The 27810-nt window shown below is 55.2% G+C and overlaps 1 protein-coding gene across 3 annotated transcripts in view; it reads right to left on the bottom strand.

The window, feature by feature from the left end:
* Nucleotides 1-23845, bottom strand: part of NTRK3 (neurotrophic receptor tyrosine kinase 3) — a 380910-nt gene extending 357065 nt beyond the window's left edge. For 2 of the 3 annotated variants that reach the window (XM_045899438.3, XM_045899439.3), the window contains exon 1: nt 22940-23811. In XM_045899438.3, coding sequence (XP_045755394.2) covers nt 22940-23187 — 248 coding nt within the window. In that variant the 5' untranslated portion in view covers nt 23188-23811. Of the gene's footprint in view, nt 1-22939 lie in introns of all 3 variants that reach the window. The other variant, XM_045899437.3, reaches the window with a different exon arrangement.
* Between the last annotated feature and the right edge of the window lie 3965 nt (nt 23846-27810).

The raw sequence follows: 27810 nt of genomic DNA, 5'->3' as shown, positions 1-27810 counted from the left end.
GATCTCTAGCCTTGCACACCACAAATGCTCAGATAAAGGAGTAAGTGAAGTGGGTTGAGTTGGATTGAACTGACTTGGACAGCCCTGCCTTGATTTGGCTTGATTCAATCATTACGTTCTTTAAATCAAAGTTTTAGTAAATTTGGCAAATTGAGCGCTTGGCAAACAGGCATTCGGTGAGTTGCCTGTAGGCAAATGGACTATTTGCTCAATGGTCCTTGGGGCAGTTGGGCCTCCCCGGTCACTTGGCTCTTGGGAAACTGGCCTCTGAGAAGTTGATCCCTCTTGTGAAGGGTCTTCTGATTTTTGGTGAATTGGCCCTGAGTAGAAGGTCAGCATCTATGCGGGGGGAACAGCGACATGTCCCAAGAAGTGGTCTCAGAAGCCGGCTGAGGACCAGGGGAAGCTCCACGGTACCAAGTGGGTGACATGGCAGACACTCCAAGACACCCAGCCCCGTGACAGCCGGAAAATGCTGGAGATATTCGCCCCTGAAGAGTCTCTGCGGTGCCGTGTCACTCCCCTGAGCACCCAGGAAACCATCCGCCCAGCCTCGAGCTTCTGTCCTAAGGATGAGGACCTGCTCCCAGGCGACATCCATGGTGCCGGGCCAAGTGGGTGCCCCCACCCCTGCCCTCTCCCAGCCCAGAGCGAAAGTTTGACTAAAGCTCAGTGTCTTTGCTTTTATAAATCTCTGCCTTTTAATGATGGCTTCACGGCTGAGGGGAAAAAGGACCATTAAACTCACTGAATAAGTTAATGGGGCAGAGAGAATCTATTTCGAAGCCACCCCAGGCTATTTTCCTCTGGAGCTAAAGCCTGAATAAGCAAAAAGAAAAAATTAAAACCGTAGAGCGCATTGCCAATAAATAACCCCCAGTGTAATCTCTCAGCATCCAGAACTTCATTTCCAGAGATATTATAATGCAGATCACTTGGAAAACACCTCTCGTCTCAGAGTTCCTCCTGCGGCGGTGGCTGGGGTCTCATTACCCGCCCGGGGCCCTCCCTCTCTGCGGAGGCGGCCACATGGGCTGCCCCTCTCACCACTGCGGGCCCCTTAGGCACCCAGGTGAGAAGCTGGGTCCCACTATGTCAGCACACGAACACAGCCGTCCTCACAAGCCAGAACCCCAAGGCCCTGCTCTCCCCCAAGCTGTACGGACTCCAAGATCTTCCTAGCTGTCACCTGCCTTCTTGATCTGCAGCACCCCCCCTCCCCCCCCCCCCCCGTCCTACTGTCCTGAAACTTGACATTCTCTCTTCCCTCTGCACAGACCAAATACAGCACACTGCTTTCTTTTGCCTGGACAGCTCCTCTCCTCCAGAAGACTCCTCTCCTCCTCCTCCCTCCTCCCTCAGCTCCCTCCTCCCACTCCACTCCTCCTCCCCCCACCCCCACGCTCCACTCCTCCCCCCTGACTTCCCGTTCTCCTTGGCCCACTTCCCTGCCTCCTCCAGGGAGAACCCGGGCCTCCCCACAACAAAGCCGGAAACATGGCTCTCGGGGCCGGGAAAGCACAAATAATTAAATAAGTCAGAATTCCTGTTGGTAAATGTTGAATCCCACTAGACACACGTTGTTTACTCTTTAATATTTAAACATGTTAATTAAATCTCTGGATAAACAAATATATTTGAGCAAGTGGCATTCCTGAGTCGGAGTCCCTTGCTGCCACCAGGCACCTCAGGGCCCTTTGGGTGAGGCCAGGCCTACTTTGTGGGCTGCCAACGTGTCGGCAAGCAGGGCCCAGGATCACGGCCCCTTCCCGGGCCATCAGGCCAGGCAGCCCGGGGGACTTCTAGTCCAGGAAGGGGTGATGGACTCCACCCCAGTCCAACCGAATTCGCCCCTCACAGGACCCAAGGCCGCCTCTGGTCTTCCCCTGACCTTCAGAAAACCCCCACAGCCTCCATGTCCCCCGCATGAGCTCTCCTTATCCCCTCATATACATGTTGGTCCAGGCAGATGCTGAGCACTGGAAAGAACAGATACACAGGACTGAACCCCAGTCCTCGATGAGCTCCCAGCCGTCCTTTGGAGAAGCCCGTCTCCTCGGGCTGGCATGGTCCAGCCCCTCCCTACTTCTCCAGGCACAAAGAACTTCCTTCAGCTCCTTCAAGGTTCCCTTGCTTCCAGAGCTTTCTTCACGCCAGTCCCTCTACCTAGAAGAGCCCTCCACAGCATGCGCCCCTCCTATGTGGCTCGTGCCTGCTCATCCTTCAGTCTGAGCTTAGCTGTCCCTTCCTCTGGGACTCCCCCCGCCCCCCAGTGTGCCCCAACCACAGAGTCCCACAAGCCCGTCGGCTTCCTCAAACACTGACTGCACCCATCACTGAACCTGTGAACTGGATCACCTCCTGCTTCAAAGAAACACATCCCAGAGCCTCCTATTTCTCTCGGATTAATATCTAAACTCCTTCCCATGGCCTGCAAGGCCCTGCGGACCTCTCCGACCTCATCCCTGCTCCTGGGCGCTCCACTCCATTCCCCCTACCCTGCCCTGGCCTCCTTTCCATTCCCCCAACACACGGTCCCCTCATCCCTACCTCAGACGCACACATGTGCTGAAACATTCTACCTTCCAGGCCTCACGAAGCTCCACCTCTTTCTCACCACTCAGGGTCGTCTCCGAGGACGCCCTGCCCAGCCTCCCCTGGAAGCCGCCCCCAATCCCCCAGTCGGCCTTCATATCACGCCCCTCGGCTCAGTCCCTTCGTGGGACTTGTGACTCCCTGGCATTCACCTGAGTGATTTATATCAACACCAATGGTCTCTGCTCACTGAATTCTCAAGCCAGGAACTTGATCTTGGTGGTGCTTCACAACATCAGCAACAAGAGGGAATGAAGTCTGTGTGTCTCCATCCGCCACCCCTCCCTAATCCGTGGGCTCTGTGAAGCTGGCCGCCGTACCCTCGTGCTCAGCGCCCACCTCAGACTATGAGGGTATAAGCGGACACATGCTGGTCCAGGGCCTCCCCACACCCAATGTCTGAACACTCAGCAAGCAGGGCTCCCAGCTACCTCACTTCAGGAGGAGGATCTGGATCCAAGGTGTTGCCTGGCATTCACCTGTCTGTTGCAAACAGGACCCAGACCAGGGCTCTTGGAGAGGCTGCATGACTTGCGTTCAGGGGGAACCTCTAGGGCAGAGAGCACCTGCCCAGGGGTCCAGCCCTGCCAGAGAGCACCGGACGCCCAGCAGGCCCTCGCTTCCACACTGTCAGAGAGAACAAAGAATGTTCTAGGGCTAGGGACACCAGAAGGGGCCCCTCAGAAGTCAGCCACCTGTTTTTCCTGCCTGCTTTCAGCCTTACCTCCACAAGAAATGGCACATCACAGTGGAAACTGATGGGCTTTATGTCAGACAAGATCCCAGCTCTGCCACCTACCCATGTGGGTGACCTTGAGCACGTGACACCACCCTCTGCCCCTCAATTTCCTCATATGGAAGTCGAAGATAGAAAAGCACCTATTTCAGTGAGTCACGCTCATGTGTCTATCCCAACCCAGATTAATCAAAAGCAGTCCTATTGTATAAATTTGGTACAACCACTTTGGAGAAAGATCTGGCAGTATTTTATAAAGTTAAATATAAATATTTCACACCATCCAGAAATTCCACTCCTGAGGATAGACCTGAGAGAAACGAAAGCATGTGTTCACCAAAAGCCTTGGGCAAGGTTGTTCATCATGGATTTAGCCATAACAGTCCAAAACTGGGAAAAGCCAGGGTTCCAACAACTAGGAGCCTCACTAAACAAACTCAGGTATTCCATAAAACAGAACAGTATCCAGCAATAAAAAGAAAAAGATCATGTTATCCACAACAACATGCATGAACCCCAAAAACATTTTGCTAAATCTGTATTATGTGATTCCATTTACATGAAGCTGAAGACCAGGCAAAAGCAACCTATTATGGAAAAAGAATGGTGACAACCTCTGGGGAGGTGGGAGCAGACTCACTGGGGAGGGACATGGGGGAACTTTCTGAGGGAATGGTAATGCTCTGCATCTCATTGGGTTTGGGTCCCACACATGCACGCATCTGGCAAAACTCAGAGAATGCACACTGGAGATTAATGCATTTCACTGGCCATAAACGCTAACTCCAAAGAAGACAATGAAAACAAATATTGAACTCTAGTTTAATGATAAACAGGCTAAAATATTTAGGGGGAGTGTACCAACATCTACAATTTACTCTGAGATGCATCTGAAAAATACCGGTGGGTAATGAGTGGACAGGGAGACAGACAGATGGACAGACCACAAGATAGAGCAAGTAGAGTAAAATATCAACTGCAGAATCCAGGTGATTGGTATGTGGATGTTCACTATAAAATCTGCAAACTTTGTGAATGCTGGAAACTTTTCATGATGAAATGATGGGACGGGAGAATCCTATTTACTTACATTCCCCCCGAAGAAAGCAATTCCACAGGCTCATTCTTTGCTGAAGTTCTTCCTTACCGCTAATCAAATCCCTAGGGTCTGTGGTCCCAGCCCATTGCATTTGGGGGTGGGCCGGGGGTGGGGGGGTGCAGGGAGCCTAACTTGATGGCTGACACGGGGCAATGCTTACTGATAGTAGCTGAAATAATGGATAAATTATTTATTGATTGATAAACATCAGACAATCACAGAACTGTCTTCCTGGGCCCTTGTCAAGCTCTGCACTTGCTTCTTCCCTTTACCTAGCTCTGCTTCTCCCACGGATGCATGATCTCTTCCGCAGAGGCTCCTTTGTTCACAAGGCCGACCGAGCAGTTACGCTGAGGGCCCCAGCAGCTGGAGGCACCAAAACCTGAGAAAAATCCAGCTCTGATGAACTCCTGCAGGTTGCTGCACTGAGGAAGTCTAAGAAAGGCTCTATTTTAGTTTCAGCAGCTTTGCAATTTTTCTGTGTCTTACAACTGTTGAGCGGTCTTATAGTGGGCTGCATCGTGTCCCCCCACAAAAGTCCTCTGTTGATGTCCTAAGCCCCAGTATCTCCAAATGTGCCTGTATTTGGAAATAAGTCTTTAAAGAGGAGATTATTAAGTTAATATGGGGTCTTTAGGGTTAGCCTAATCCAATATGGCTGGTGTCCTTCTAGAATTGGACGCACAAGCACAGAGGGAAGGCCATGTGCACATATAGGAGGAAGACACCCACCTGCAGGCCAAGGACAGAGGCCTTGGGACAAACCAGCCCTGCCTGCCCCTTGATCTTGGACTTCCAGACTCCAGAAATGTGAGAAAACAAACTTTGTTGTTTCAGTTAAATACCCCATCTACAGTATCTTTCGATGACAGTGTTAGCAAACAAATACAGTGATTGAATGTTGTTTTTATTTTAAATTACAAATCTGGTAGGTATGATCACCTTTTCGTTGCTTACAGTTTCTAAAGTTTTAATAAAAAAGAAACAAAGGATCACGTATCGAGCACCGTATTTACCCATCACCTGGAATTAGTGCATATTATCATTTGGTCATAGGCTAATCTCAAAAAAAGAGAGAAGGCTAACCATCATAGCCTTCCTCTCCCTCTCCGCCTAGAACCAAGGCGATCACAACATCGGTGTGTAGCCAGTCACAGTTTTATCTTCTTACTACATATCTGTGCCCATAAACAATACGTCCTATTGATCATTGTGTTTTTTAAATTACACGTACGGTGTAACACCCTGCAATTTGTTTGGGGGTTTGTTTGTTTCCACCAGCATTATGTTTTCAAACATAGCCACGTTAGGGCACAGAGAACAAGATTTAGCTGTGACTGCTATAAAGCACCCCATCATATCATCATATAGCACCCCATCATACAGCACCCCATCGTATCAACATAGCCCAGTTCCCTTATCTCCCCTTCTCCCAGTGACATGGGAACCTGCACGCAATCCTTTTGCTCCCCCAATTACCCGTGGCCGTAGGGTAAGCTCTTGCATTGTCTGGTCTCGATGTCCTCATCTATGAAATGAAAGCAGCTCCCCACCGCGAGTAGGGCTGAAACGCCATATAAATGGCCCACCCCAGAGCAAGGACAGCAAAGAACATGTCAGAACATCTGAGTGACAAGCAGGGCTCAAGTGAGCAGAACGAAAGCCAGAGGTCTTGGGATGTTTGGGGAATGCGCAGACCAGTGTGGCTGGGGTAGGGTGTTCCCGGGGTGTCGGGGCGGGAGCAATTCGGACCCAACTAAGGTTCTTGAGCTGCAATTATAGAATTACTTCCCTGCCTCCCAAATAGTTCTTAAAAATCAACTGGGAGTCTAGAAGAGTCCTATGGAAAACATAATTGTACTTTCATTTCTCAACTACATACTGGATTACATGCGTCAGAGCATGCTCCGGTCAAGCCCGGCCGTGTGGAAAAAGTGAGGGTGGGGGGTCAGCATGGAGCCAGGCACCAGATTTGGGGTGCAGAGAGAAGACACGAAAGGGGAATGGAGAGAGACGCCGGCACCTGGGTGAGCCCTGGCAACATACGCTTGGGAGTGGGGTAGTGTGCGTCTAGAATGGGGGTAATCAAACTTGTCGCAGCCTGGGAAAATTCATAAAAAAAATGTATGCAGGATAGCATACCGGCTCTGATCCCCAGGGAGTACACCCTGAAAGCCATCACTGCAGCCGTCATTATCCAAGTGTGGTCCCTGGGTCAGCAGCTTCCATGTTACCTGGGTACTCACTAGAAAGGAGGTCCTCCGGTCCCTGCACCAAGGGGAAGCAGAGATTCTGGGGGCAGCCCAGCACTCTGTGCCTTAGCAAGCCCCCCTGGGGACAGAGATGCATGCACAAGTGTGAGAACCACGGTGCTCTGTTCCCTCAGCCTGCCCCTAACGACATCCTTCTGCAGCTTCAGCCTTCTCCAACCTTCTACCCTGTGCCCAACCACCCTGTTCGGAACAGGAGAGGTCAGAGCCAGAAAGGCCCTCAAAGGTCACCTGGTCAGGCCCCTGGCTTTACGTATAAGAAAATGGAGGTCCAGTGATGGCCAGTGCCTTACCCAGACTCACCCAGTAAGTTGGTGGCAGTGACAGGACCCCAGGACCCTTGCTCAGAGGACATTCTCTGAGATGTGGCTGAAAACACCTGTGCCCACAAAATTCAGCAATCTCATACTCCCCTGGGTCCGAAAGACCCCTTCACAGACTAGAGAAGAGCACAGTGCTGTGTCCTATCGGCTGAGGGGTGCGAGCAGCGCCTGGGAGCAGTGAGGCTGGGGCGGGGCCCAGAACTAAAGGAAATCGGGGCTGGCAGGAAGGAGAGAGGCACAGATAACCTAGGGAGCGTGATGGGGGCTCTGGGGCCAGACGTGCCAAGTTCAAACCCCAGCTCTGCTGCTTACTAGCTAAACGACCAACCGAAGACAAGTTCCACAGCCTCCCTGGGCCTCAGTTTCCCTGTACTTCATAGAAAGGGGCTGATAATAGTGCCTGCCTCACCGGGCTGTACCAAGAATGCCCAGGGTTAAAATAAGCCGGTCCCCAGAAGAGCTGCTGGAACAGTCACCGCAAGGGTTGGCACTCTCCGTGGCGAGTTCCAGTTTCCCTAGGAGACGCCTCCAACAGGCTGCTCGGCTGAGGGCAAAGCCCCAGGCCCACAGAGGTACAGAGAGCGAGGAGAATGATGTGCCCAGAGCCCTGTCACCAAGCTGGGACTGGCCACAGATCCGTGAGACATTCTGCTAGAAATGCGCCCATCCTGTGCAATGCATCTTTACTGAGCACCTGCTAGACCCTGGCTACCAGGGATACAGAGCCGAGTAAAACCCCATCCCTGCCTGCTGGAGCTCTTGGGAACAAAAACAGGGAGGAGCCTGATGCCATCCAGGGCACGTGCATGGAACTCAAGAGTCCTGGCCGTGCCTCCCTCTTCTGTCCAGCGATTCACCTGGGCAGGTGAGGACAGACACCAGGAAAGGTGAACAGGGTGGAGCCCCAAGGCCAGAGCACGCACGCCTGACCAGGGTGCAGACAACAGCAGCCCTGAATGAGCGACGGGCAGAAAGAAGGCAGGAAGGCAGATCGCCTGGGTGGGGACACAGCTCGCCTCCCAGGATGGGCGCAGGTGGGGTGGGGAGGCAAAGAAGGGTGCCAGGCATTTGCATGGGGACAGGATGAGCTTGGACGATGAAGCCTGAACAAGAGTCGGGAAGGAATAAGGTCACTCTTCACAGGTTGCTGCTCCCCAGGGGCCCCGGGCGTTGCTCCCTGGGGGCCCCGGGAGCTGCTCTGAGCTGACAGGAGGGAGAGTGTCATGTTCCCCACCAGCGCCCAGGGCAGGCCAGCCCCAGCTGGGCAGAGTGTCAGCGGGTGCCGGGAGAAGGAAGCTGGGGCTGACCCTGCAATCGCACGGGAGCGGGTCTTTGTGTACCCACCGGGCATTCACCCCAGCCCTGGCTCTCCTCCACACGCCACGTGGGGGAGACAGGCTGATTCCCCAAACCACCCTCCGATGGGACTTTCTCCCAGGAACTTGGCCTGGGCGGGGAGGGGTGTGGAGAGAATCTGGCTGCATCCTTGGCCCACCTGGCCCAGCTCCCCTACAGCCTGGAGCTAGATCCCCAGGAGCTAGGTCCCCAGGAGCAAGGTCCAGGCAGCTTTCCAGAAAGGGGCTTGACCTTACATGTCCTGTAACGACAGGAGAATACAGACCTCCACCATCATCCTGCTCAGCGATGTTTTCCCAGCTCTGAAAAGGGGCTGGCCCCTCAGAGGCTCTCAAATAAACACGCTGATTAAATGCACAACAGGAGAAATGAACGAACGTCCGGGGAGAGCCCGCGGCAACCTGTTTGTGGCCACACGGCTCCGGGTCTTTCCTCCCTCCCTGTCTCTCTGCCCCTCTCCTCTCGGCCGCCCAGGGTCACATTCCTAATAAACTACTTGCCCCAATCTTTGTCTCCTGAGGTCAGAAAGCGATGAGAGCAGAAATGCAAACCCCCCTCTCTTGCCTGCCGTACGTACGTGGCTTCCCCTAAAAAACCACGGGCCTCTTGTGGGCAACAGCAAAGTCACGGACTCAACCTCTCAGTCTGGGGCCACAACCCTGACAAGTAACACCACAGCTGCTCATGTCAGGTGGGCCAGGAACAGGTGAACCCAGAATTTTTACAACTCCATTTAGAAAAACTGCACCCTCTCCACCCCAGGGAAGCCAGCATTTTCACATATGGACCTTTCTCTCTATGGAACTTTACATTCCAAGCATTTTCTAAAATTCTGCCCCTGCTTCTCTTAAGACACGCCTTTTAGGTGTAGCTCCTTTGGCTAAGGCTCGCTGCCCCAACTCGACTCCAAACTCCAACAGGGGAGGGCCGTGGCCCTTTATTTTCTCCACGTGGTGTCTCGGGGCTCAGCGCCATGCCCGGCACATGCCTGGATCCTGGCGCTAGGAAGAAAGAGGGGTGACTCCCTCATCTCTGGGTCCTGCAGGAAGAACGGCCAGGCCGGCCCTGCTCACGCCTCTGCCCATCCTTCCCCAAGAGTCCAGATGCTGGGATGGTCCCGGCAGGCAGAGAGGCAGGTGGCCAGACACCTGGGCACCCCACAGCCTAAGTGCAGATGCAGCTCAGCACCCACAGTGGGCTGAACGTGCCCCAACACTGGCCCCCATCAGCCTTCTCTTATGCACTTGGAAGACAGTCCTTGGAAAAGCGGAATACAGGCCCTCCCCTGCACACTTCCCCAGGGAGAGGAGCCAGCTGCCCCGCAGGACCCTGGAGGGAAAGCTGCGGCCACAGGCTCTTCTTTCCACCGCCCCCCTTCACTGTCAGGGGCTCCCAGGGGCCCTACCACCTCCTTCACTGCTCTCTCCCCCCAACTGCCTCGAAGACAAGGTTTCTGCCAAGGGGATGAAATGACACCCCTCCTACGCCCCTGCCCCCTCCCCATTTCTCATGTTATTTCCCACTTGGTGTCTTATTGCCACATTTGTTAAAATGGCTGCCACGTACAAGGTGGCAAGCAGTCAGAAACACAATCTGGAGCAAAGCTGATATTAAATAACTTCCTGAGCCTGGCACGTCTGCCAAGGCTCCCTCCTGAATCGCAGGTGCGTAAGGAAGAGGCTACACAAGGTGAGGAGCAAAAGACACCCCGAGTCCAGCCTCAGAGACACACCTCTGGGCCCCTCCCTTCTCTGGGCTGGAGTTTCTGCACCCGTGAAGCCGGAAGCTTAGCACTTACCTCTAACCCCCTTTCCCACGTGATCCCACACACCCCCGACACACACACACACACACAGAGCAAAGGGCAAGACACAATTCCTGACATTCAGATCCGAGCTACCAAAGTGCCCTCACTCAACCACCCAAAGCCCCCTCCCCTTGTCATTTTCCAGGTAAACATACGGAGCCTCAGAGATCTGAGGCCCACCACACAGACTGGGGATTAAAGCATCTCCCAGAGACTGGACCCCAGGAAACATCAAAAAGGGTCTGGTTGTTGGACGCCGGGACTGGCTGGCTATGAGAGAGTCAGTCAGTTGCACGTGTGCTCATCCCAAGGGCCTGGGGATCACACATTCCCCGGGGCCATCACCACACTCATGACCTTAGAGAATCATCCCTAACCACTCGCATGTGAAGGGAAGAGAAATTCAGTTGACAGGCCCCCTGAAGCCCATCTGCCATGATGCGGTTTCAATCTCACCTGCCCCAACAGTGCCCACCACTGCTGCCCCCACCCCAGCCAAACACACTGCTGTTCTCCACTCCAGCCACTGGGTGTCACTGCTGCCCCCAGTGAACGGGAACCATGGAGCATTCATGGGCGGAGGGGGTGGCGGGAAGGACCCCATCAGGCCAACAGGATCCCACAAATCACTCCTGCACTGTGTCCCAACCTCAGCCTTCTTCCCGAAAGAGACGGATGGCCAATCATGGAGTACCCACCATGTTCCAGACACTTTCCACACATCATATAATTTAATCCTCACTGCAACACCTCCCAGTAACACCTTACCTTGCAGGTGAAGAAAATGAGACCCAGAGAAATTAAGTAACTTCCTCTAAGTTGAAAAGAAACAAGCAAGGGGGAGGGCAAGGACAGGAACCTGAGTTTGATGTGAAATTCTATGACCTTTCCACTACACAATTTAGCCTCCCTTGAGACATCAGATTCCGAGCTATGGGCTCTAATTGAATCAAACTGTTTTGCAGTGACCCTCAGAGATGTTGGCCCCTGGGAGAAAACCACATGCAGCTTTGATCAAAGGCACATTCCCAACGGGGCAGGCTAAATAGCGCCTCCCTCCCTGCAGACATCATGGTCTAGTGCCCTCTTGTGGCTTAACGTGGAACTGGAATGAATGGGAATGGGAGGCCCTTAAGGGTGGACTGGAGGACTCAGAGGTCACCTCCTTCCCCCTGGATTCCTAAATTCTTTCTCCCAGGGCTGGTCCCTGAGCCCCATCTGCAGCTGACAGGCTTAGTCAATTACAGTAGCCCAGAAGGGGATCATCTAGTAAACAGAAGCTACCTAGGGCAAGAATAGCAGTAAAACTACATGGGACCAAGTCTGCAAGGGGCTGGGTGCTCCTGAATTAGTCTGCATAGAAATTCCCCATGTCCAGAGTACCTGGGACCCTCTGCCACTTGGTCTCCCAACTGAGTCTATCAGTGGGAACCATAAATATCTCTCTGTTCTTTTGGCAGACATGTGCCTTAGCCCTTTTAAGTTTTTTTTATTTTTTTTTCCCAAATACACACCATCTTGGTCCTTCTCTTATCTCCCTCAGCTTTGGCCCAGGTACTGCTGGTTCCCTTCGTGTAACTTCCCCAATCCCATGCTTCGAGGACCCTGAAGGGCCACTGTCCATCACCTCTGTAAGACTCCCATTACACCATGCCAATTTGGCCTCTGTGTACCCATCATACGCCAGGCACTTACTATAATCTCATTTAATCCTGACAACTACTCTACAAAGATGGATACAGTTAGCCTGATTTTTCAGATAAGGAATCTGAGGCTCAGAGAAGTTAAGTAATTTGGGTCAGCTCACACACGGGTAAAGCCAGCATTTAAACTGAAGGCTGTCTGGCCAAAGAACCCACTATTCTCCCGACGACACAGAGCTGCCTCTCAGACAAAAAAAACATTGGAAATCTTGGGCATCAGAATTGTTCCAACAGAAGGCCCTGGATTAGAGGCTTAATCTGTTAGGGTGAGTCTGATGAGCTAGAAGGAGGAAAGACTGGAAGCGGGAAGAACAGATGAGAGTCATAGAAAGTATGTATGCTTGTGGGGAAGAAGTTCTGGAGTGGAGGAAGAAAATGAGAGAAAACACACACACACACACACTCTCTCATGAAATCTGCCAATAACCCTGCATTATTAGTATTACCGCCGTTTTTCAGATGAGCAAACTGAGGATCAAAAAAGTAGTGAGCCTGGGGTGCCTGGGTGGCTCAGTCCTTTAAGCGTCTGCCTTCGGCTCAGGTCATGATCCCGGGGTCCTGGGATGGAGCCCGGCATCGGGCTCCCTGCTGAGCAGGGAGCCTACTTCCCCCTCTCCCTCTGCCCCTCCCCCTGCTTGTGCTTTCTCTCGCTCTCTATCAAATAAATAAATAAAATCTTTTTAAAAAATTTTTTAAAAAGTAGCCAGCCCAAGGTCACAGAGCTGGTAAGAGGCAGAGTCATGATCTCAAGCTTCATTGAGTAGGTGCCATCCATAAACAAGGTTGTGTATGCAAATGACCTCCAGTCCTGCAGGAGGGCCAGAAATGTTAGCTTCATCCCTGCTCTTCAGCCTCAAAAAAAAGTGTCAGAAACAAGCAGGTTGGGATGGCGGGGGGCTGCCTGGGGGGTGCAGTCAGTTAAGCGTCCAACTCTTGTTTTCAGCTCAGGTCATGATCTCACAGTCGTGGGATCGAGCCCTGCATCTGGCTTTGTGCTCAGAGCAGAGTCTGCTTCAGATTCTCTCTCCCACTCCCTCCTGCTCTCTCTCTCAAATAAATAAATAAAATCTTTAAAAAAAGAGAGAAAGAAAGAAAAGAAGGAAGAAAAGAAAGAAAGAAAGAAAGAAAGAAAGAAAGAAAGAAAGAAAGAAAGAAAGAAATGAAGGAAGGAAGGAAGGAAGGAAGGAAGGAAGGAAGGAAGGAAGGAAGGAAGGGTGGAAGGAAGGAAGAAACTGACCACAACAGAGGGGGTCCCGCCTGCAACCCTGGGTCTGGCAGCCGTGGGATGGCCCTGGGGACAGAGTCGCAGGACCTGACACCATGAGCTCAACACCCACCACAAAAGCAGAAGACCCCATCTCCAAAGTTGACAACCATGTTCGCAGGACGGGGCTCATTTATGGACCAACTAGCATGTGGAACAAGACAGCACCTGCTCAAATACAGGAACAGACATAAAAGAGCCAAAGTATTCACAGAAAGAAAAGAGTCCAAACTAGCTGGTCCAGGCAGGGCCCATGACCCTAATTTGCAAGGCACTCTCATACCCACCAATTTAGATGGCTATCTCTGAGGGACAGACAGGGTTGGGAGAGCTTAAGAGACAGCACCACGCTCTCCCCTCTGGTAAATATCAGGACCTGGTATTGACTGAGCAGCTACCTGGTATCTAAGAGATTCCCAAGCTCCCATGAGGGGAGGGGGGCAGGGAGAAGTGAGAGATGCCCCCACACTTGGGCCAGTATATCAAATGGCCGGAGGGAGTTCATAAAGCTCAATTACTCACGTGACACTAACCCCACAGCATAACCAACTGCCTATCAACTTCTCTGTGTCCACATCAGGACTGATCTTCCTGGGCAGGGGCTATGTCCCATTCATTCATCTCCATTTCCCCCCCGTACAGATATGCTGATCCCCGATGCTGCTGACTCACTCCTGTCCACCCAGCGCCCTCTCCCAGCCACCTCCTGGGAAGCTCAGGTCCGGGAGGCGACCATGGCTGGGCCGCAGATATGATAAAGGCAGGACCAGCTCTGCAGAGAGAGGCCCCGCCTGGGGGACAGCTGACCCCCCTGCTCATCCCTGGCTCAGGAGCGGCTCTGAGAGCCAGGTCGGCTAGGGCACATCCCACCAGGCTCGTGCCCCATCCTCAGCGCCTGCTCGCGAAGGCAAACACCAGCCTCCAACCGTCTCATGCGCGCACTGCCCTCTGGTGGCCATGGGGGGTCTACATGCAGACGAACTTGGCAGGCAGGAAGCCAAAGGCTTTAGGGCTTGTTTACCAAGACCTCAGACGTGATGTGCCCAGCACACAGAAGAGATGCACTTGTGCGTGCGCAAAGACACCCCCAGATGCACACACACAGCCCAGTTCACTGTGGGAGGCAGACGGACTGGGACTGCGAGTCGAAGATTGCTCCCTTCACTCTCGCTATCTTTGCAGGAGACTCAAGGTTCCTTCCGCCGCCTCTGAAAGAGCCCAAATCCCTCAGCCCCACAGCAGCCGCTCGCTCACGGAGGGTGGGGAAAGGAAGTCACACCAGCTGGGGAGGCAGGGCTCTGTGCCAGCACGCAGTGGGTGATTGAGTCAAGCCCATCCCCCTCTCTTGAGCCCCACGTTCTTCCTTGGCAAAACTAGGTTGGACCCCAATTATATCTGAGCCCCTTTCCAGATCAGATGATTTATGGTTCAAAGTCTTGATCTGCTTCCTAACTCAAAAACACTTCCAGATGTCTAGAAACGGAAACATCAACATGGCACCCTAATGTTTAGATAGCCCATCGAACACGTCACCACACTCACTGATCAGACAGGACCCAGGCGCCAACTCCCAGATGTGACCCAACTCCCAGAAGGGAAAACAGACCAGAGGGGTCCTATGATGCGGTGAGCTAGCCAGCCAAGCAGCAGCAAAAATGGGGTGTTTCCACCAATGCCCACCCCACAGTCTCAGCCCTTGGGTAGCTACTTCCGCTCTCTCCATGGGACAGCTGTGGCCATCCCCCAGGCTCACAGCTCATCCCTGCGAGGCAGACGGAGCTCCCATGAGCAATGGGGCAGAGCTGAGGCAAAAGGAAGGGTGGAGGAGAAGAAAGCCTGTTCATCTGAGGAGGAGGCAAGAGAAGAGGAAGAATTAGAAGTCAGGGAAGATTCTCTGAATACCAGCTTCTAGCTCTCACTGCTTGGCCCTCCAGACACCTTCCTGCTGTTCTGTACCCACCAGCCATCTTTTTTTTTTTTTTTTTAAAGATTCCATCCATTTATTTGAGAGAGAGAATGAGATACAGAGAGAGAGCATGAGAGGGGGGAAGGGTCAGGGGGAGAAGCAGACTCCCCGCTGGATCAGGGGGAGAAGCAGACTCCCCGCTGAGCAGGGAGCCCGATGTGGGACTCGATCCCGGGACTCCAGGATCATGACCCGAGCCGAAGGCAGTCGCTCAACCAACTGAGCCACCCAGGTGCCCCCCACCAGCCGTCTTGAAACCCCAAAGCTCTCCCTGGGAGAAGCCACCCAGCCCTCCACTCTCTGATCCAAGCTCTCAAGAGCCATGGGCAGTCAGGGACACGGTCCTGCCAACCACGCCTCAGCCCAGAGTGGAGCTGCTGGGGACCCAGCCACCAGCTTCCTGAATCCCTGCCAGTCTCAGCTGGTACCTGCTCTCCTGGGGTGGCTAACCTGACCAAAGGCCAAGACACCACGGGGTGGTCAAGGAGGCCTGGGAAGAGGGCATGGCTGAGACACGGCCCCGGGGAAGGCCGCTGTCGGGAACAGGTCAGGAGGAGAGCCCCAAAGCCGCCCCGACGGTGAGAGGCCTGTCTATGACCAGGCCGGCCAGACTGCGAGGCCAGCACCGCTCCCACCATCTCGTCTGCCTTCCCCTCCAACCCCAGCCAGGGCAATGTTTACCCACAGAACTGGAATGTTACAACATAAAGGACCCTTCTAGACCTTCACATCTACCTTTTTTTATTATTATTAATTGATTATGATGGTCGCATGTTCATGAATGACTGTGCGTGCATGTGTCTACCAGTACATATCAGCATGCCTACGAAGACATCAAAAGAGTCCAGGCAATATAGCTTAATATTAAATGTCAGATCGCTCTGCGTGAAATTCAGCAAGTCACATTCTGTATCTGGACTCACACCCCATCTTGTAAAATGGGATTCACATTAATGAATGAATGAATGGTACTTCTCTGATAGGGTTGGTGTGAGGCCATAATGAAGTGTTACCTCTCAGGTGCTTAGAACAGTTGTCTAGAACATAGGAAGTGCTCAATAAAAGCTAGCTGCTGTTAGTGATCATATACTGACAGTTTTCTCTTTGCTGGGCATGATAGGTGGCATCGACCCTCAGAGTGCTGCTAAAAAGTAGTTATTATTATGCCCAGCTTAGAGAGAAGGAAACTGAGGCCCAGAAGAGGTAAGGGGTTTGTCCAAAGCTAGTGAGAGGCTAGGCCCAGAGGATCCACTGGAGAAACCCAGTTTCTATGGTCCTCTCCACACTTGAGGATTCTAAGGAACACATCCTGCCTGAAATCTCCCATCACCCAGACGGGGGACCCTGTTGATGGAACAAAGCAGATGGGGGGCTGGGAGGCAGAGGTGAGGCTGGAGAGAGAGGCTGGGCTCCCAAGCCAGCTGAGCCCATAGCCTCCCCAGGCCTGCCGGTAAAGAGAGCAGAACAGAAAGCCGCACTGTGAGTGAATCTCGAATTGGCGTGGGCTACAGGCTGCAAGGAGCCCTGGGGCTGCCAGCCTTGCATAGTTGCTGCCTCTGGGGACCCCAGATTTGGAAACATCGCCCCAGAGGGAGACAGAGTCGTGGGCAAGGCTCTGGCTTTGACAGAGTGCCCAGGACGGGCTCCAGGGCGGAGCAGAAGAGGGTAACGCCTACACCACCACCTGGGAAGAGCGGCCTTCCAGAAACCCTCGGGCCCCAGGCCAGTCACTGCTCTGGTCTGGGCCCCTCATGGGCCCCTTATGCGGAGCATGAGGGAGGGGACACCCGCAGCAGTCCCTCCCAGCCCTGAGTTCTGGTGAGCTTTGCACACGGGGTGAAGGCAGAAAATGGAGAATCCTCGTGGGGCTTCCCAGGGCTCCACAGGGCACTGAGCTTCCGTTTGGGCTTCACTGGAGTCCTCATCTTTGGAGAGGCAATGTGTTTCCCCAGGTGGAGGCAACTAGGCTTCGGGGATGGATGACAGGTGAGCAAGTGTGGCCCGGAGCAAGAGGAGCAAGAGGTCCCCAGATGACTGGGGAGCAAGTGTGTGGCCTCCACTCAGGCCACGCTTAGACCCAACTGCCAGGACTCTCAGCCATCCTCCAATCCCTCCCAGATGGACCATTCCCATAACACTGCCCCTTGGGAGAAAGAGAACTTGCTGGATGAAAATGACGCCATAGTGTGTCTAGCTGCAGGACGACGGCCAGAGAGAATAGTCAATGGAACCACATAAGCCACAAGACTCTTCTAGAGCTTTCCTTTTGGGAGACACACAACTCAATCCTTCCTTTCATTTTGTTAATCAGTAAAATGGGACTAATCATCCCTGCCTATACACTTCAAATAGTTGTGGCAAAAATAAACCCAACCTCTGTAAACCGGAGAGCATGAAGGAAATGCTGGGGTGTTCAGGAGGTAAAGAATTGCTAGACAGAAACAAAAAGCAGAACCGGAGGGGTATAGTCCTTTGAGAACTAGCCTGGTCCTCAGGGGCTCGGGGGCCTTAGGAATCCTGGTCCGGTGCTGAGATTCCCCTCCACCCACCACCCAGCCTAATCCCTCCTCTCATTTCCCCTGCCCCCCCGCCCCCCATCAGCCCACCCCCCACCCCCGAAGCAGAGCCAAGACGGGGAGCCCAGGCTTCAGGGTCACCCCTCCTACCATCAACCCATCTCCCTCCCAAACTCAGGCCCTTCCAGTCACAACAACAGTGGGCACCAGTCTTTACGATGATGCATGCTTGAGCAATAAAAATTTTATCTTGTAACCCCTGAACACTCCTCTCTATTTATTAAGTTATATGCTTGTATATCTTCCTTCCAAACACTAAATATTCCCTTTTCTAGACAAGAATAACTTGAAATGGAAGTTCTAGGGTGTTCCTCCCCCATCTGGCGGAGGCCCCTGCTGGAGCAAGGCATGGAGGCTTTGCAGAGGGACTACTCCCTGCCTTGAGCACAGGGTGGAGAACGGAGAGCCACAGGAAGCTGGGTGTCCAGCCTCTGAGAGGCTGCAGGCCCCAGTGCCTTCCTAAGTGTGACATTTGACTCCAAACTGCGTGGCACTTTCTGGGTGACCCAGAGTTTGGTAGAGGTGGGAAGGGAAGAAGCAAAGGGAAAAACGGCCAGTGGCCACTGGTCAGAGAGGGAAGGGAGCACCCCTGTCCTCTTCCTGGGACCTCACAGAGCCTCTCAGGGACACTGCCCCACAGCCTCAATTCATAGTTGAATTTACAGGCTCAGAAAGGCTACAGTCCCCTCCCACGGCTCACAACGGGTTAGGGGCAGAGCCAGGGGAGGGACCCATGTATCTCATCCCTTTCTCTATTCCTACCCACCCTGTGGTCAACGGGAGGCCCGAAGCGAGGCCAGAGACAGTGTCTGTGATCCCAGTATAAGCCACTAAATGGGGTCCAGTGGCAGGAGAGATGCCACAATCCTGGCAAAGGTCATCCCGAGGGAAGGTCACAGCCCACCCACACTCCCGCCCAAGAGCCAGCTGGGCTAAGGACCTAGTCCACCCTTACAGTCAGAGAAGAGGAGGCAGCACGCAGGGACAGGCAGGGCAAGGACAGAGAGCATCCCAAGGGAGCGGGCATCAGACACTCCCCCCACCACCTTCTTCACAGAAGTATGCTCCTCTCCAGTCAGGCAGGAGGCTGGTTTGCCCCTTGCAGGACCCTGAGTCGCATCCCAGACTCCAGGACCAGCCCTCCAGGGACCAGTACCCAAGCACTCTCAAAGCGAGGGCCAGGGTGGGCTGCTTTTACCCAAAGCTGCCTTGCACTCAGGTCCCTGGAGCTGCAGAGATGACGCTCTAAGCCCCAGAGTGTGCCTGGGAAGACTGACCTGGGCTTGTTGGGGTTGAGGACTCTGGAGCCAGGGAGGACCAGGCCTCCAGGCAAAATCCCAGGGCCTCCAGGCAAAATCCCAGGGCCTCCAGGCAAAATCCCAGGGCCTCCAGAGCCCCGAGTCCCCAGCCTTCATCCTGGAAGTGCCTCATTCCCCAGAGCTGCAACCACTCCCCCTTCCAAATCTCCCCACAAAGGCCTCCATCTCAGCCTACTTCCCTCAGGCCTAGGCTCAGTGCCTGGCTGAACTCCATACTGCCCTTGGGGCCTGGCTCACACCCTTGCCTGCATCCCAGCTCCCATGGGTAATTGTCAAGGCTGGCGCTCCCCTTGATCCTTAGAAAGGCTGAGAATCAAGGAACCAATACAGCAGCCAAAGCCCAAATGATCCTTCACCCAACCAGGCAAGGGCCTGCAGGGAAGACTGGGGACATAAAGGGACCAGAGAGTTGCAAACACCAGGGATCCTGTGGTGGCTCCCGCAGAGACCCAGTTGGAGGCTCAGAGTCCCAGCAAAGAGCTCAGTGGTCTTCGAAATCCAGGTAGCCAGCCCAAGGAACACAGTCCCATAACCATCTCCGCCCCCTCAATCTTCTGACAGTCAAAGTATGCACCATTCCGACCCAGCCTCAGGCAGGCTTGACCTAGACAGAGGATCCAACTCCCAGCCTCCACCTTTGTGACGACAGAGCCTGGTTGGGCGCAGCAGTGTGCGAACCCTTCTAGGTAAGGTTACCATGGGCCCCGAGCTCCAGTGGCAAAGGAGCTGTCCTCCTGAACAGAAAGAGGCCCAGAAGGAGAGCCCTTTGGGAGGGGAGGAGGGGAGCCCACACTTCTGCTCTGATGCCTTGCAGCAGATTCCCTCCTGACGCTGGTGGGGCAGCCACCTCCCTGATCACAGGCGCCCTCAGCCAGCCCCCGACGGGGACCCAAGAGCCACTCCACACACGACTCTGGAAGACCACAGGGAACCTCTTGTCCATCTTAAAGGTCAGGTGTGATAGGTTAAGCACCCAGGGAGGGACCTCAGGGCTCTACAACTCCACAAACAAGAGGGTGTGTCTGTGGAGGCCAGCCCCCCGCAGCCCGCCCCCAGTTCCCCTAGCGAGGCCTGATGGAAATGCAGCTTCACCCCAGCCTCTCGCCGAGAGTCTGCCCACGTCGTACCCTTAGGCACACACCAGCAAGAGCTTTAGGCTGATGGAAGGCCGGGGGACCACTGAACTCCCTATCTCTGAGAGCATCAGAAATCGGAGGAACACTCTTTCCTCCTGCAAAGTCTGGGCTTCAGCTCAAGTCCCCTTCCCAGGTCATGCTAAAGTCAGGCCTCCTCCCTGCCCTCCTCCTTCTGCCTGCCCTCCAGGCCCTCCTCCCAGCCTGCTTCCACAGGCATCCCGCAGAGTGGGGGCCTGGGCCTTGGTGTTGGACAGACTGAGACATAAGTCTAGCTCACCACTGGGGCTATGTGCCCCGAGAAAAGTTACTTTGCCACCCTGAGCCTCCATTCCCTTGAGTAAAAAGAGGAATGGGAGACATCTGCTTCCCAGGATGAGCATGATTCTCCTCCCTCTCTCCACAGTCCTCCACCTCTAGGCTAGAAGGCTGGGCCCTTCCCGGAGCTCAGTCAATACCAGCCATAGATCTAACAGGGCACTGGGGAGAAGATGGGGTGAGGAAGGGTCACCAGACCCATGATCTCTGACCCTCCTCCCCCACCTGCCAATCCATGCAGCTCCTGTGGGAATCCAGTTCCCTGGCTCTTAGGTGTTGGGGTAGATGTAAGGAAAGGAGTCCTGCCTGCTTGCCAAGAGCCTGAGTCCTGAAACAGGGATGGGGACACACAGTCTCCCAATCCACCCCCTGCCCACTGTCCTCCCATTTGTCCCACTGGGGTCCTCCCATGGCAAAGGGGACAAGAGACTGCATCATCCCCTCCCGTCACCCACCTTCCCAGCCCCTCTATCTTGGACCCTTTGCCAGTAAAGAGCAACCCAACTCTCCCTGATCAAACTGCTTCCCCAAGCATCATCTTCAGAGGAGAGACACCAGTGCCTGGCTACAGAGAGCCTATGTGATTGTGGCCATCCCTGCCTCCCACTGGCTTCCTGCAGATACACACATCCTTGGAGCAGAGAACAGGCTGACCGAGGCTCACTGGTTCCCAGAGATCCACACCAGGGACCTTCTCTCAAACCTTTAGCCCACCAATCCCCCTGGATATCCCCAGATCCAGCTCCTGAGCCCCTGGACCCACTGCTAAGCTCTCTCCCCTCCCCACGCCACCCCCCCCACACACACACACACAAACACACACAGCCCAATGGTGCACTTCCAATCCAGAGTTTCCCTGAGGATCACACTCAGGACCCTCCTCCCACCATCCTCAGGGGTGCTGGAATGCTGTGGCCTGCAGGGCCCGGAGAGGCAGAGTTGGGCCCATCCAGTCTACCCCTGCCAGCCTCTGGCTCCCCCCTTGGCTGTTCATCTCCTCCTCTCAGGCCCACCGACTGCAGGCAGTGAGGAGGTGAATGGCAGGGCCCAGATATGGGTCAAGCCTGTCTCCAGGGCCAGGAGTCAGAGACATCTCCTGGGCTGCACACTTCCTCAAACTGTTAGCTGCAAGAATGCGAGTGCTCTCTCCACGAAGCCAACAGGGCTGGCGGGCTTTCGAGAGCAGAACTGCAATTCCTCCCAGCCTGGCCGCCCCATTGCTGAGGCAAAGGGAGGGCTGCCGCCTGGGAGAGCAGCGCCAGTGGCAGATTCGGCAGAGCTTGCGGCCGCCCAAATGCCTTCCTCAAACCCCAGCCAGGACTTCATTGCAAACCCCTCTCTTGGCTTCCTACCCACTTTGAGGGTCCCCAAGGGGTGTGGACCTTGGTAGGCGGATAACAACCCCAGCACCGTTCACACCCTTATCTGGATGTCAGAATGGGGGGGAGGTCACCTGGCCCCCTGAGGTCAGTGGAAGGAAAGATGGGCAGCCTCCCTGGACCCTCAGCTCTTCTTTCTCCTGAGCCATGGTTCTATCCCCCCTCCGTACCCAAGGGAAGGAAGGGAATGCAGGCCACCACAGGTTTCACTCAGACGGGGCAGAACCCAGCAAACGCCAGTCAGAGTTGGAATGTCCAAAAAACAAAAACGGATCTGCAAGATCATATAACCCCCATCCTCAAACCATGCCAGCCCACCACCCCCGCCCCCCGCGCTCCCTTCTCCATCCTGACTCGGAATTCCCGGCGCAGTTATCAAAGCTCACAAGGACGGGATCTGTAGGCGCCCAGATGCAGATGAGGGTGGGAAAGGCGGGGGGGTGTCTCGGAAATGCCCAAAATGGGGTTGGAGAGGGCGGGCGAGAGAGAAAGGGAAGAGGTAGGCGTCCATGACGGCCTCGACATGTCCAAAGTCTCCCCGCGAGCAGCCAGCTCCCAACTTGTTTACTTGTCAGCGTGTTTTGCTGCTTCCAGAAGGAAATAGTTAACGATCTCGGCTGGATCGCGAGCAGACCCTGTCACCTTCCCTCCCGGCTAAGCGCCACCGCTGTCACTGCCGTCGCCGCTGCCGGGGATCGAACCTCGTCTACTTTATTCCACTTGAGCGTGGCCAAACTGTTGCTATTTACTGGGGGGCAAAGAACCCGGCTCGCAACCTCGCGCCGAGCCCCGGCGGGTTGGGGCGGGGGCGGGAGCTGGGCCCCACGCGCCCCGGGCCGGCTGGGGTCCCCAGCGGGGAGAGGCACCCACGCGGCTCCGGCTCCCGCCTGCTAGGGCCGGAGCACCTGGACTGCGCAGCCCGAGAGCATCTCCCGAGCCACAGCGAGCCTGACGCGCGCCCGGCGGGCGGCGGGCGGCGGGCGGCGGGCAGCGGCGAGCTGGGGCGGGCGGAGGGCCGGCTCCCGGCCGCGGGCGGGCGAGAGGGAGACGCGGAGCGAGAGGGGAGGCGGGCTGGGGAGCGGCCGCCCGACTTACATAGAAGTGATATTCCTTGAGATGTCCGTGATGTTGATGCTGGCGTTCCCATTGCTGTTCCCTGAATCCTGCCCTTCCAGGAGGGGGAAGAGGTTCCCATCGTCCGGCCGCCGGCAATTGATCTCAGTCTTGCTGCAGACACAATTTGCAGGGCAAGCCAGCACGGAGCCCACATAGTCCAGCCAGACGCTTCCCAGCAAGAAAATCCGCCAGAAACTACACTTGGCTGGGCAAAGAGAGACATCCATCTCCGATCGCGGCTTCTAAAAAAGAGGAGGAGGAGAGGAGAGGGGGGTGGGGTGGGGGGAGTGGGGAGAGCTGGGGGGGAAGGAAACAAAGACAGCGAGGGAGGGGGAAAGGGGGAGGGGGGGCCTCTGCCTTTGAAACGCCGTGCGATCAGATGCAAAATCCTTCAGCGTCTGAAACCATCGCGGCCGCCGCCGCCGCCGCCGCCGCCGCCGCCGCCGCCGCCGCCGCCGGGTGGGAGCCGCGGGGAGCGCCTAGTGGCGCGGTCTGCCTGGCATGGTGGCCGGCTCGGCGCTCGCCGGCTCGCCGGGTCCGGGGGCTCGGGAAGCGAGCCGCGCTCTCCGACTCCGAGACTTTGCAGGGTTGCAACAGACGGTGGGGAGGCAAAAAAGAAAAAGAAGAAAAAAAGGGAAAGGAAAATATGGTGCTAAAGTCACCAAGTCCCACCTACTGGGCAGAATTAAAACGGACACACCTGCAAAACACACACACACACACACTCACTCACACATACACACACCCGGAGCCCGGGGGGAGGAGGAGGAGGAAGATGCAGTCGGAGCTGCAGCAGCCGCCGCGAATGGCTCGCCGCGCGCCTGCAGAAATGCACAAGTGCTCAGAGCCTTACGAAACGCACGGGTTCTCGGAGCGTCTTCCTCGGCTCCCTCCCTCTCTCCCCCTCCCTCCTCCCCTCCCTCCTCGCGGCCTCCGCCCCCCGCCCCCCGCCCCGGCTGGGAGCGGCAGGAGAGCGGAATCTCCCCCTCCCTCCCTCTCCCCTCCCCTCCCCACACCCCACTCTCTCCCCGCCCGTCCTCTCCCCTCCTCCCTCCCCACCCACCCACCCACCCACCCACTCTCCGGCTCGCGGCTCTCGCCCGCACCGCCACCCGCAGCCGCGCGGCCGCCCGCCCGCTCCACGCCTCGCGGCCCGGCGCCCGCTCGCCGCAGCCAAGGGGAAACCGAGACGGAAGGGAAAAAGTTGCAGTTGGGATTGAGGGGGTCTGGGCTGGGGAGGGGGAGTTGGCGAGCTGGCTGCGCGACGCCGAAAGGCGCTCTCCTTTCCACTTTTTGGCCCTCGCGCTGCCCGGTGTTTTGCTGCAATCCCGACCGCGAGAGGAAGTGAAATGGACGCGGCCGAGGTGACCGGGGAGTGCTCCCGAGCCTGGGTGGGGGGCACAGCTCGAAGACGGCGACGGGGGGTGCGGGAGCGCACGGGAACCGCAGAGAGGCACCCGGAGCCAGGCACGGGGGCCGCGGACGCGCGGTCCTCCGTCTAAAGGACACTCATTTCCGTAATCGAGAGTCCGGGAGCTGGGCTCGGCTGGGAGGGGACTGCGGGGCACGGCCGGGTTGGTGCCCCCGTGCCCCCTGCGCCTTCTTGGCGGTGGGCTTTGCGTTCAGCCTAGGGCAGGCAGGGAGCGGGGAAGGAAAGGGCCAGCGCCGAAGGGGCTGCGCTGGGGCGCCGAGGTGGCCCCGGGCGAGCGGTGCGTGCGAAAGAGAAACGGCCGGCAAATTGAGATGCAAGGGGCATTTTTTGGCAAGCAGGCCAGCACCGTCAGAGGCCGGCTTCTCGGGCTCGGCTCTCGGGTGCGCTGCTGTGGCTGCCCGGTGAGGGGGCGGGCGGGCTGCTTTCTCCGGATTCGGGGGCGCAGAACCTCCCTCCTCCCCTCCCACACAAGCACCCCTTCCTGGTAGGGGCGCAAAGCAGGTGCAGCCTTCGACGCAAGCTCAGATCCCGTCGGGAGAAGAGAAGGGTCCCGGCTTTTTGCCTCGCTAGGGTTTGGGGTTTCTTTCTTTTTCTTTCTTTCTTTTTTTTTTTTTTAATAAAACGTCAAAATGCCAAGTGTGAGCTGTTTGCTCAGAAAACCAGAGCCTTCGCTGTCGGAAAGGGAAAGAAAGGGTTAGGGAATTCGGAGCAAGCAGACACACTACGGCATTCACACGCAGAAGAAAGCAGGGCTCTCCTCCCCGAGCTTGGATGAGGGCAGGCGAGGAAGCGAATGCGCTGAATTCAACTGCATCCAGCATCTGAAATGCTCCTCCCCCGCCCCCCCCCCCATGGATTCCGATGCAGGTCATGCAACTTGCAGGCAAGATGGGGGAAGGGGTATGCGGGTGCCAACCGCCCACCCCAGGCGCAACCACAGACAGACCAGGCGCCTGCAAGTGGCACTGTCGCTGTGAGTAAACTTGGAAGAAGAAAAAGAGAGAGAGAAAGGAAGGAACATGTCTATAAAAGGCAGTTTTCGCGACTTCCCCTTAGGTTCTCTGCCTTCCCTGGGCCTCGGGGAGACTTTTAACCCTTGTTGCCATTATGACCTGGTCGCCAGACTGGCATTTTGCCCTCCCACCAGCAGGAGGGGACAGAGAGTGGAGACCTCCCTACTCTGGCAAACCAGTTCTTACTGGCCCCAGGCCAAGCCCTGATACCCTCTGTCCACTGGGAGCCTCCCTGCCCTTAAAGCGCCCCTCTGAGAGTGGCCAGGGAATACCTATTTGAGAGCCTGGGAGACTGAGGCAGAGTCAAAGGTTGGCCTGACCCAGGAGGTGGCAAGTGGCAGCAGAGACAGAGAATTTTTCTCAGACCACTCCAGGGGAGATTCCAAAAAGCAGGGAATGCCAAATGGATTGGGCCCAGCATTTCTCCAGCCTGGAACGAAAATAGTTGTATCCAAATGATGCCCAGCCCACTTTTGTGGGGAGAGAGAGACATGATTTTTAACATTTCCAGCCGAGAAGGGGAGGTGTCTGTAAGTCAGAACAACAACAACAACAACAAAAACAACTTTAAAAACCCCTTTGGAGGTGATAAAAATGCACACGGTGAAGCAAGGGGGTACCTGATGGGACAAGAAGCCTTTCATCCTAACAGTAAAATGGGATTAAGATGGGATGTTACGTTTATGCTGGAGCTCTGGGCCTGAGCAGGAAGTGGCAGCTTAAAAGGAGGGAGGCCCTTTCAAAGCAGATCCTAGACTAGGAGTGGAGAGAACAGAGTTCTAGTTCTGACCAGAGACCAATCACGGAAGCTTCTGGGCCTCAGCTCTCATCTCTGCGGGATGAGGAGGTTGGATCTCATTCTCCGAAGTGAGGCCCTCCGACCAGCAGCATCCATATCACCTGGAGACTTGTTCATCTGCAGCCTGCCAGGCCCCACCCCAGACCTACTAAACCAGAATATCTGTTTTAACAAGCTCCCCGGGTGATTCATAAGCACACTGCAGTTTGAGAAGGACTAAGATGACTCCCAAAGTCCCTTCCAGCTTGAACATTCTCCGATTCTATCTGGACCTGGGCTGGAAAGACTTAGAAAAGAAGAGGGACCTGTTGTGTGGATTCTCAGAATATTATTCGGACGGTGGGGGACGCGGGGGGAAAGCGGGTACGTCAGGTGCAGGCACCTTGTTAAAAACAGACTCGGGAAGTTTCACTACAAGCTCAAAAGGGCTCACCCCGCCCAGAAAATTACACTCTTGCTTCAATACTTCTTAACCCCAGAGATAGGCCAGATTTAGCCGAGGAAGCAGGAGTTGGTGTCCATTGTACACACCGTCCTCTTGGTTAATAGGGGTCCAGAACATTTGGGGTATCTTGTCTCCTTGGTAAGCATGTCCTGATTGACAAGTAATAATGTCTGACACTTAATGATTCTCAGTCTGCGGCCATCACGGGGTCTTAGAGAGATCAGGACCCAGCCCAGCATCCTGCCAACGTGGATAATCCCTCCCATGTCTTGCTGCCAAGGGCAGTCTTAGAAATGAAGGAACTTAGCAATACAGCCCTTGCTCATCAATCAGAGGCAGGAGTGGGCAAAGTGTTTTGAACGGGAAAGCTTTAGAAACCCTTTACAGCTGAGCAGCTGCCTTCTGGTACAGAAGGTTCCTACCTTCTGCCTTTAGAGAAGGTAGGAGCCCAAGATTTGGGTGTGGTCCCCCATCAGACAGGCTGGAGTGGAGGCTGCCTCCCAGAGCACAGTGGTCCAACCTTCCTGACACCCAGAGACACTGAACACGTCTCATCCCAAAGGCATGTTCCAGCTAAGTGAGCACCTGAGATTTCTCCTTGACTGTTTATAAGATATCCCCAAAGCCAGAATTCCTTGCCATCTAGGAAAGGAGGAAGGGAGTGGAGACTCAGGAGCATACAAACATAAGCAGCTGACCCAGGAGCCATCCTCCTAGCGCCTGCCCCCACTCCAGACCTCTGCCGGCCCGCTGGTCATACGTCTGCCTTTCTAAACCAGCCACATCAGCTTTTCCAATGAACCCACACTCCTAAGGAGTGCCCATGTTACAGGGGTGCAGGCCAGACCCCAGGCACTTGGGATTCACCCACCATGGCAAACTGCTATGATGTCAGCCTAAATCCAGGAGTTGTGCTGCCCGACGTTCTAGTCTGAGCAGAAATGAGATCTTCTGCCCAAACTCTGAGCTGCAGAAGGAACTGTGGTGTTGAAGATGACTGGGGGAGCCCAAGAGGAGACAAAGGGAAAACTGTGCCCCAAAGAATCTGCCGTTGCAAAGAGCTATTGGACTCACCACAGCCAACTGTGAGCAGTTGGGCCAGGCTGGAACTCAGTGCCACACCGTCCCTGGTCCTGCCTAGCTTCTGCAGACTTGGACTTG

The sequence above is a fragment of the Mirounga angustirostris genome, unplaced genomic scaffold, assembly GCF_029215605.1.
Source record: "Mirounga angustirostris isolate CCGP_5_RB_7025 unplaced genomic scaffold, mMirAng1.0.hap1 SCAF_9, whole genome shotgun sequence".
Lineage (NCBI taxonomy): Eukaryota > Metazoa > Chordata > Mammalia > Carnivora > Phocidae > Mirounga > Mirounga angustirostris.
Note: the sequence above shows the minus strand (reverse complement) of the source record. Positions and strands in the feature narration are given on the sequence as shown.